At 28.9% G+C, this 11,798-nt stretch overlaps 1 protein-coding gene across 2 annotated transcripts in view; it reads right to left on the bottom strand.

Moving 5' to 3' along the window:
* Positions 1-2,957: 2,957 nt before the first annotated feature.
* LOC103310848 (Krueppel-like factor 15) overlaps positions 2,958-11,798 on the bottom strand; it is an 11,408-nt gene continuing 2,567 nt past the window's right edge. Inside the window, exons 2-4 of one of the 2 annotated variants that reach the window (XM_016808763.2) lie at positions 8,920-9,024; positions 8,209-8,484; positions 2,958-3,808 (exon numbers count right to left, since the gene is read on the bottom strand). In XM_016808763.2, coding sequence (XP_016664252.1) covers positions 3,479-3,808; positions 8,209-8,439 — 561 coding nt within the window. In that variant the 5' untranslated portion in view covers positions 8,440-8,484; positions 8,920-9,024 and the 3' untranslated portion in view covers positions 2,958-3,478. The remainder of the gene's footprint in view (positions 3,809-8,208; positions 8,485-8,919; positions 9,025-11,798) is intronic. The other variant, XM_008190258.3, reaches the window with a different exon arrangement.

Here is an 11,798-nt window from a genome sequence, read left to right as displayed (position 1 = left end):
TTTTCTGTTTACTAATTAATATATATATTTTTTTTTAATGCCTTGGCAGACGACATATATTATAATTGTTATTATCATAATATATGTACCGAGACGTAACGTCGATAATATCGCCTCGGCCGATAATATAAGTTATAATGTACGTATGTGTATATGTGTGTATAACATTTCAACAAAATAATAAAATATAATGTAGCACGTATTACCTACGTTTAATAATATGATTACAATTCGAACGTTATAATATATAACGACTTATTTTTAGTGTGTAAGTTTTAAGTGTTATTATTATGATTATGATAATGATATTATGTTTACATTAATTAAAAGTCTAATATTAAATTCATTTTTTTTTCTGCAGCGTACTGCGCATACGCTACACACGATTAGCCTAAATATTATAATAATATTAAGAAATAAATAAAAATTAATAAAAAAGGACGATTGTTCGAATATCGTTTTCTCGAAGCTGTCTTTAATATGGCTTGTCATTATTTTTGTTTCCGAAAAAAAAAAACAATTTAGCTTTAGTATGTTAAGGTTTTTTTTTTGCTTTTAAACGTACGTCTTAATTTAAATTTAAGTTTAGTGATAACGATAATAATTTTAATAAACAAAAAAAAACCTGTATTGAAAAAAAGTTTAAAAGAAAAAATTAATATTAATATAACGTCGAAAGGAGAAATAATAAGTAATATAGTACATAATAATATAATATATATTAAGTATGTGCGAACAAGATGTTTGTACGTTGTGATTGAGACTGCTGGTCCCCCCTCCCTAAAATCGGTGGGTAATGTTGCGTTAAAAGATAATAATAATTATGATAAAAACATATAAAAAATTAATGTGAAAAAAACAAGAGTCACCCATAACATCTGGTACTCTCGGCTTAACTCATTTATATCACCCGGTGTCTTGTATTATTAATTGTGACTGATCATTGTTATGTAGAAGGCCTTAGTTATTAAGTCTTGCCGTAATATTTATGTGTATAGTTTAATGATTTCTCCCTGTATGATTTGTTTTCTCCTTTCTGATTTCGCCGAGTTGAAAAATTGATTATTATAAATTATTATTGATATTATTTAATATTATACGTACTATATAATTTTTTCTTTTATCTAATTTATTTATTTATTATACTTTTGATTTTTTTTTTTTTTTGTATATTATTGAACAATTCTATTTAATATTATGTCTCATTTAAACGTAGGTCTCGTTTGTTCATTTTTTTTTCGTTTTGTTTGTATTGGGTTTGATAAATTTTGGCGTTGTTGCATTTTAAGGATAGGTTATATTATAATTATTAAGTTTTTTTTTCATAGACTAAGACTACTATTTGAGTGATTGTGAAAATAAAATAAAAACAACAAAAAAATTAATAAAAACTAAAGTTATTACGAAATGGACCTTGTGTTTTATTTTTGCCCTGTATTCGTCAATAACAATTATATTATATTATTATAAAATAAGCACCTGGCATTATATCGTTTTACACATTTCAGGGTGCTTTGCTTGGAAAACATTAATAATAATAACATAATGGACATATTTGAATCTCCAAAATGTTTCTTAACAGAAACGTGCCAAAGGTGGGAGGGACGAGATTCCAAACGACATTGATTTGTATTAAATATCAATAGATGTTGTGATCATGTTCTCAATGAAAAAATATAAAAACCATAGAGTATATACCTACCTCTGAAACAGGATTTTCAATTTAAAATACAAAATTATTCTTGAATTAGACGAATGCGTCTTTAGTAAGTTTAATAAAGGTCAATTTATTAAATTACGTACTACCATAATACTACAAAAAAGGAAAAATTTACTTAATACAATGTAACTTATTATACGTATCTACATAAAGTTTTATTTGTATTATTAAATATCCTTTGTACCATTGGCCACTAATATAAGATAGAAATGCGTGGAACCTGATATATTATGTAGATACTTAGGCTTATTCAACGATATATTTTTGAATATCAATATCGTTTTGCTTTGTGCGATATTGAGCACGATATCGAAAAAAATGTAGGTGTCGATATTCCAAAATATCGTTGACTCAAAAAAATTGTTTTTTAAATATATTATACAAGTACTTTGGCGTTAAAATCAGTTGGTTTCCGGTAACCCGGATACCCAATGACCGGGTCCATTAGTTAAAAATTAAAAATTAATTTCGATAACGAAGTAAATATTCAATATTGTACGATATATTACGATTACCGATATTTAAATTTTCGAAAAATGTTCGCCATATCTATATCGTTGAAAAAGCCTAGTAGATACATTCCGTTCCATGAAAAATATAATCTTGGGACCGTGAACGTTTCATATTCAAATCGCCTGCCGCAGCGAAAAAAATCTCTAGCTGTTTTTCAATTTTTTTTTTTTCAAGTTTGTATTACAGTTTTTTCATAGTTCCAGCAAAGAAGAAATTAACTGAATTTTATTATATATAACGTCTTTGGTTGTTTTATGCACTATCTGTTTCGCGGGAACTATGGAAAAACTGTAATATCAACTTGAACAAAAATCGCTGCAGCATTTAATGTTTTTTATCGATTGGCCTTACTGCCCTTCCTGCAGTGTATTTCGAACTTGTATTTCAATAGGTGACACACCAAATAATAACGTGTTTCATAGTTTTTTGTTTGCAATAAATAGTACAAATAATGTGTTTCATTTTTACTACGTTCGATTGTCGTCTTAAACCAGACGGTAAATATCTATACTAGACTCTGTGAAAGCCCTACGACAGGATTTGTTTTGCATTTGAAACAGTTCAAAGGCATTTCTGCGGATGGAGTTTTAAAAAAAGTACGATCCGGACTTTCTACATGCCCGAAATATCAGAATCACGTGAATATCGATATGAACAAACGTATTCTAAAATAAGACAATTGTGAGTGCATACTTGCCACTTAAAAATGTAATACACACGAAGATATCAGTAAGTTATATTGTGTATTTTTTGTATAATTCGTGTTTGCACAGATCATGATGATTAATATATAATATATACATTGCAATAATTTATTGTGACATTATTGTGGTAGTGTTGCGATGCAGAAGAATATGTACACAGAATGATTCATTAGCATTTTTATACCATCTAAGAAGTGTCTTGCGGCGATACAATCGCGGTACTATTTTTCACAAAATCGTAAACTTACTAGGTATGCTTAAAAATGTACAATAATAAAAGCTCTGATTTGAGAAGTTTGAATCACCACAGGACACTTTCAATGTGATGTCATAAAATTGTACCTATTAAAAATTGTAAAAATATGAATTTTAATAAATTCGTTATTAATAGTGAAAAATTGTGAAAATGGAGGTGAACACGTCTGGTTAATCAGCCTGTGTATAATATTAGAATCTGCATCAGTAGTGTTGGGTGGATTTCTGCAGTGTTTAATTCGCAGGCACGTCGTTGGCACAACCACATCAGACGGCCGCCACGTTATCACTGACGTCTGGTGACCGGTGAGGTGGTTACGGAGGTGTTAACCGTGGTGGCCGCGGTTAGTTGTACGGCGGTGCGCTTCTGGCACTGTTGAGGCGGCCACTGCAGCCGGGCGGCCGCGGCGGCCATCCGTTTGCGATGTACGCGCGCGTGCTTGGCAAGGTGGTCGGACCGCGAAAACCGCTTGTCGCACACGTGGCACCCGTATGGCTTGACTCCTGAGTGTGACCGACAATGCCGGGAAAGCTCGTCGGATCGGGAGAAACGCCAAGTGCAGCCCGGCCACATGCACCCGTACGGCTTCTCGCCCGAATGCCTCCTCATGTGCACCTGTGGACGAGAAAATTCAGTCGTTGTAGTGTAATAATAATTATATCATTATTTTCACTAGAGTCTTGGAACAACCTGTTTTTTTACAAGGTTATTTCGGGGGCTTAAGCTGAAAACACCAGTTCTTTGGTTTGGTTTGGTTTGAGGGTTCTCAATCTTAAGAGAAACATGTAAACTGTCGTCATAATGATATGAAATCGCATAACTACACCACAAGTAAGTTATTTTATTACTGCAATTACCTGTTTCTAATGATATTTATTAATTAAATCTACCTCAATTGGCTTTTAATATATTAAAAAGTAAAATTAGCTTAAGTTTGTTGATTAATTAATAGTAAGTTTCTGTAGAACTTTATAACTTAATTAAGTAAAGAAAATGAGATAACTCAAAACTTCTTTAAACGTTTTCTGTCTTAAAATTTAACAAATGGTTACCTTGGCCAGCCTTGTAGCTTACAATACAAAATATAAAGTAGCATGCGCATTATTGTAATTATATCATGCAAATTTGTGAATAGTTTAATTTATTAGTTTAAATGACCTTAAATATAATATAATAAATTAATAGCAATAATAATATTATATTGATTATGTCAATGGGTTAAATATTTTAGAATATTGTTCCTCGATGCAGTGACGTACCTATATTGCCTATACAGTACGCCGTGGTACAACACTTAAAGAGGCGGACTTGAATATTACAAGGTGGTAGCCTGTAGGATCTTTTGATAATTTCACTGGATGTAATTGTATTAATAATTATTAACTAAAAAGTTGAAAAAATTATGATTAACATAATAACATAACAAAATTGGTGCAACATATTTATTATAAAAATATAAGATTGTATTTCCCCCTTAAACCTAATATACCTATACTTTGTATAACTTACGTGTGAATAATCATACGAATGGTGGACCATAGTAGGTAAGTAGGTACTTACAATTAAACATTTTAGTGGATGTCTGAATACGATTTCAAAGTGAACATAAATATCGGATGTTGGGTAAGACTTACTGCATTACAACGATCATATTATTTTAATTAATTTATCAAACTATTTGAACGGTAAGATTTGTTAATGATAGGCCTGAATAAACACAATAATTTTTGGAAAAATAATATAAATATTATATTAAATATGAACACAATAAAACCTCCTTATAACGGAATGTCTCGGTACCAACTGATTTTTCCGTAATTCCAATAGATGTTTCCATTATAGGAAGTCTAAAATATACGGGATATAGCCATATAATATTTGGTATATTATATTTATGCCTAACTGATGATATTTTCCATTTTAAGGAGATTTCCATCTTATAACGAGTGCGTTATAAGGATTTTTTACTGTATTTGTGAGTTATAAAGCGAGCTTAATGTTATTGTGATAATTAAAATATTATATTCTTACTTACGCAGTACAAGGATATACAAATTGTAACAGTTGCTGACGACGGTCTTAATAAAGTGCCAGATGCCCGGTGTTAGTATATTACTTAAATTTTAGCTCTGACCAACCATGCTAATACAAATAGGCATGGCTGAGTAATAACGAGTTAATAATATTTTAAGTTACAGATTTAATTGTTTGAACAATTCGTAGGTACTTTTATTGACTAAACTGTCTAAACTTATTATTTAGAAGAAAAATGTTGTTTTTAATTTGAATGTAATATTATAATCTATATTTTATTAATGTATTATGATGTAAAGTTATTTTTAATTAAAACAATATAATGATGTGCTTTCAACAATAATTTGTTACTGCTTATTCAAAATGTATACAAAAATCATTATTTAATAATTACTATTTACATTTGAACAACTGAACATTTTAATAACTCAATCGGCTGACTGAATTTCTATTAATATTAATTATCCGGATAATTATATTCCTAGTACCTACTTATAATTTAGAAAACTAGCTTTAAGGTTATTTCAAATCAAGTAGTTCTCTAATAAACATAACTGAGTTGTATAAAAATAATATGTTACTATAATTATCAGCATAATACAGTGGCGTGGTCAGGGGCGTATTTAAGTAGGGGCTATGGGTCCCATTGCCCAGAGCGGCAAATTTTTAAATATTTAGAGGGGCGGCAAATTTTTATTTTTATTTAACAAATTATTCGTTTGTCGTCACACATGTAGGTATTTTGAAAGATTTACTATTTTATTTATAATATTTTTTCACTTTTAACTGGTACAATAATGTTGTTTAAATGTCTAATTATACCTTCCTTGTTGAATTTAACATTACAATTTTAAATTAGTATATATTTATTATATATATTATATACAGTATATTAGTAAATACATTTACTGTTGAGGGGGGGGCGGCAAAAATGTGTTGCCCCTATCCTGAAATTCCTAAATACGCCACTGGGCGTGGTGAACATTTATAAACCTTGATGCCCAGCATATATTTCAGTATCTACCCCCTCTTTATCACCTTAATATAATATATTATAGTACATATAATTATTATGTGACTGTAAATATTTAAATTTTTGTTGTATGTTATTAGTTACCACAATAGACCCAACCACCCCACCCCCCCCCCAAAAAAAAAAAAAAATCCACCATGAGGCTAGGCGTCATAAAACCCCATTGCCACTGGCATAATATATAGGTAAGTATTAACATCACGTATATATTATAATATTTGAAAAATAGATAAATATCTTAGTTATTTTACCTGAATATGACCAAATGATAGGTATACAATCTAGTATGATAGTAACGTTATATTAGAACTATCATAACCATTTTAATATTAATTGATCATAGAAACCAATTCGATTTTTTGCTATCTAAACTATCATAGTATATAGTAGTTATATATTTATGATGTATATAATATTATTTAAATATAAATTTAACATTTTTGATAGTTATAAAAATTGCGATCATCGTGATTATATAATACTTTGGTTATGCGTCTAAGAGACTCCTAAAAAATCTAAAATAATTAATTATCTTTTGTATTTTTTTTCGGTTTCTTTAGTGTTCCCAAGCTAAGACACTTTATCAGTTATATTTTACTTATGATATGGTCACTAGACAGCTTACATATCACAATAGGAATTAGGAACTCCTGTGGAAACTTAAATACATAATATCAACGTTTTCAGTATAACAGTCATGTGGTATAGGCGGTATAGCAACTGTTTGACTTTTAACTCTGCGCGGAGTATTTATATGTCTACTGATTTGTTTGACTTACTATACGCATTACGCCCCAATATAAATACGGTATATAACTTACCCACATCAAGACCTCAGTATTAGTACAACTTTTGGAGTGCTTTGGTAGTTTATGTTTGAAACCCGAAAGGTTTATTACAAAAATAGCTTACACAAAATATTGAATGATAATTTTGTAACAGAATAATACTGATAATATAATAATAATATAACTGATATTAATTTTAAAAAAAAAAAACGTTTTCTCCAAATTAAAGAAAATTGTTGTTTATTTTTAAATAATTTATAATACCGACCTTTTATCTAATTTTAACATTCTATTTTATTCGCATTATTTGTTTTCAATTTTAATACCACATTTTTAAAACATTTATTTATGGTATAATATAAAAGATATGTATGCATTTAAATTATTTTTAAAAAAATGTGATAATTAATAATATATTGGTTTGTATTTTTATAGTAATTAAAATATTTTATAATTTATCAAATGCCCGGACAATAAAATATAGTGGCTATTTTATGATTTGGTAGAGACTATATCGACTAATGTTAATCAATTTTGAATCCCCCACGTCCCATCCTCTAGTATAAGCATGCCAATGTCAGACATCGAAATCTGTCGTTGGATTGTAGTTAATTTGTCACTTTTTCATGGCGATAATAATTCATTAAAAGCAAACAATGGACAGATATCTTCCTCGCTGACTTAAAACAAGTTGACTGTCTTGTGTATCATAATATGTGATACGTACACAGGTACACGTCAAACTTTCAATTGTCACTCTTAATATTTTATGAATCTTGCCAGTTGTGTCTTGTATGTCAGAATAGTATATGATATATCTTAATCAAAAATGAATTATTTATCTATATTTAGGGAATTTTACCGTGCAGGAAACCTCTAATAAAAACTCTGTATCAAATATGATACATAGCCTGAGTTCATATAATATTATGATGCTCTAGCTGGTGTATTTGTGGTAAGGTCAGTGAAATTGGTCGGACAGTCGACTTGTTAACGTTTACGAAGAAAAAACCATATTTTTATAACTATGCGTATTACACTTTTAATCGATTTCTTCCCAAAACGGTCATAAACAAAAAAAATTACGCATCAACTTCCGTCATCCAACCTTTAGCGCAGCATTAGTGGCGCACTACAAATATTTGACAATAATCATTTACCTTGAGGTGGGACGGTTTCAAGTAGGTCTTGTCACAATTCGGATAAGTGCACTCCAACACCTGTTTAACGTCACTCGGTCTGTCCGGCTGCCTCGGCCTTTGAGTGTCTGGCAAATTTCCTTTGCTATCCTCGTCATCGTATGAGGTCTCGTCGTCTTGGTCGTTGCAAGGTAACAGCTCTTCGGCGGTCAGCGACAGCAAAGTGTCCAAACCGGGATCGTCCAGATACATCTTCGGGTCGTCCCAAAATGTTTTGCTGGGGTCGACGATACAGAACTATAACGTACACAAAGGAACAAAAAAGGTTTCAAATCGATTTAAATCTGAAAAATCACATCTAGTTCAATGGCTTAGAATATTACGTGCACGGTCCGTTATGATCTTACGTGCTACATTGAATAATATTATAATGTAATAATAATATGATTGTGTTAATATACACATCTTGACATCCTGAAAAAGTGCTAACCAGTATAAAAGTAAAATTTGCTTTTCACTTAAGGAATAAGGACATAACTTGCTTAATATTGATTATTAAAATAACTATAAAGTGGTTTTGTTTCAGTCGGCTTAAAAATAATCAATGAAATTTAAATAAAAAAGTTTTTGAATTTGGTTTTATACATTAATTTCTGAAAACCTACCTATCAGGTTTCAAATTAAAATAATCGAATAGCTACTATAGGTACAATATAATAGTAATAATATTACCAATCTACTATAATTGCTGTTATATTTCTTGATAAAATAATATGACAATTATGGTTATTCAAATTTCACATCAATATTGCGTTACTGCAGGTATAACATTTTATACTGTAAAAAAGATAAATCGTAATTGTTAATTAACAGCTAAATCATTAGGGTATGGAATTAATTATAATTTTAATACAATTTGCGACCCATCTGCCTACCTACCACAAACGCATCAGTTTTGCATTTTTTTGCAACAACTGTAAAATGGATTAATGTTATCGAAATATTCTGTTTAATAATAATACAAAATAATAACAGTCAACAGTCAAACGTTGGCTGTGGATTATTTGTACGATAAAATAATAATAATTATGAAATATACCTATAAACAACACATGTGGTTTATATTCACCGTTTCGTGACGATTGTTATTTGCATACATATTGTTTATCTTTATTGGTTTATTAGTTATTTATTTGAGATAATTAGAAATATAACGTATACATATAAAATTAATAATTTATACAATTGTTTGTATTTCGGACGCATAACACAACGTTCAGTACCTAGTAAATATTAATTGTTTTATTATTGAGAAGCCTCAAAAATCAGTGAAACATATTATTATGATAACTGAATGAAGAATTGGAAATTGACAGCAATTTATCGGAATTCGGGACCATAATAGGTAAATGTTTATTGTTAATAATTATATGTAAATAATTTTTTTATGAGTAATACAATTTAATAACTGAATAATCTAGTCAAATCAATGCATAGAAAAACGACTCGAACACACAAACTCGCCAGAATTAAAAAAAAATCAGGTAAATACGCTAAATTTACATTTTATAAGCGGAATAAAATCGTAATACAAATCGACACTTCTACGCCTGCCTATATTAGTTTTTAAATAAAAAATCTTTCTGAACTACGTAGTAAATAAATGAATTGTTTTTAAGAACACAATAAGAAAACTTTAAAGAAAATTCAGTTATGACATTTTTCAACTTAATATAATATCATATTATGTGAAGAAACAAAAAAAAAACAATTTTTTAGGAAATATTTAAATGTAAATTATAGATAAATTATAAATATAGATAAAATATTATTTTAATAATACGAGGTGAAATTATCACTATGGAACAACGTGATATTTCTGTCAAAAACTTTGATAAATTATTTATTATATAAGCATTTTATTTAAGGTAGTTGCAGGTAGTTTTGTTGACCATAAGAATGTCGATAAATGATTTACACGGTTGATATACGTAATATCTCAAAAACACTTTATTTATAATTACAAGGCTTCTTCATCGACAAAATATTTTCGTTGTGATAAACACTATTGTATTTATTTCGACTTGTCGAAATATTCTGTATCTACTAATAATTCTCAATAATTAGAACTTTGTAAATACTAATATTAATATCTACATTTTCAAAAATAAATTATAATTATTAATTGCATTTGGTCCATTTAATTATATCTATGTGAATAAACAATTTTTAAATTAATGTTATAATTCCAATTTTTCGATATTTTTCAGATTTATAAATTGTAATAAAGTAGACTGGTATACATTTAAAATAGTTAACTACAAAAGTGAGGGCATTAGAAATAGTTTTTAAAAACTTTTTCATATAATTTTCCAATTAACTTCCTATACTTATTTCTGGAAAAAAAAATTAAAAAAAATTAAATTGATCAAAAATAAGTTTAATATTAAGGGGGCTGCAGCAGGTTTTTTTTTAAAAATCAAAACTAATGTAGATTTGTCCAATCTAAACATAAATTTTGTTTGTTATAATGTTTTTCAATATATTTAAATTCCGTATCATAAAATAAGCCTTAAGGGGGCTTGATGGGGATCCAGTCAATGAAAAACGTGACTTTTAGACCAATAAGCTAGACAAAACTGGAAGAATTTGGTTTGACAGATTTTAATTTTGAAAACAGATTATGATTGATCAACAAGTTTACTAGGAAATGATTGAGGCGATTTTGAATATTCCAATTATTGTTAGTGTCATTATGAATAATATAAAATAAATACAAAAATATCATATTTTTTCGAAATTTTTATATTTGGATATCACAGCTGAAAATAAAAATATTCAAAATCGTCTCGATCATTCCTTAGTAAACTTTTTGATCAATCATAATCCGTTTTAAACATTAAAATCGGTCAAACCAAATTCTTCCAGTTTTGTCTAGCTTATTGGTCTAAAGTTCACTTTTTTTTCACCTGCTGCAGCAGGACTTTATACCCGCATGTGTTGCCTCCGTCTTACAAGTGTAGCTCCGTTAGCTTAAAAATTAGAGTAAATTGACCTTTAATAAAATCTAAAGGCAAGATTATTATCTAGTCAACCTCAAGGGCTTTTTATTATATTTTAATTTTTAAGTGTGGTATGAGTATTTTAAAATCTACAAACAATTTACGATTTTAAAATACTGAGGTTGACTAAATAATAATAATAATAATAATAATAATAATAATAATGATCTTACCTTTAGATTTTATAAGAGGTCAATATTTACTTTATTTTTTAAATTAACGGAGATAAACGTGTTCTGCTGAGCTTAAAATTTGCCATGTTACACACTTGTAAGACGGAGACAACACATGCAGGTATCACATCCTCTTAAGTGGACGTCACACACTCACACCCATAAATGTTGTCTTGTACACACGTACAACATAGAAAAAACGCGTTTACGCAGTCTGAACTTACTCAATTTTGGTTCTAAAGTAAAAATACCTATTATAAAATTGAATATTGACAATATTTCTGAGGGCAAGTCTTTGCGTTTTTTTTTTAAATTTAAATTTTGAAAAGTTAAAAGTGTTTTAAAAATGTAGAAACTTTTTCTCTTTCTAAACGAT

Source organism: Acyrthosiphon pisum, chromosome X, assembly GCF_005508785.2.
Source record: "Acyrthosiphon pisum isolate AL4f chromosome X, pea_aphid_22Mar2018_4r6ur, whole genome shotgun sequence".
Taxonomy (NCBI): domain Eukaryota; kingdom Metazoa; phylum Arthropoda; class Insecta; order Hemiptera; family Aphididae; genus Acyrthosiphon; species Acyrthosiphon pisum.
The sequence above is the reverse complement of the archived record's forward strand: the minus strand, read 5'-3'. Positions and strand labels throughout refer to the sequence as shown.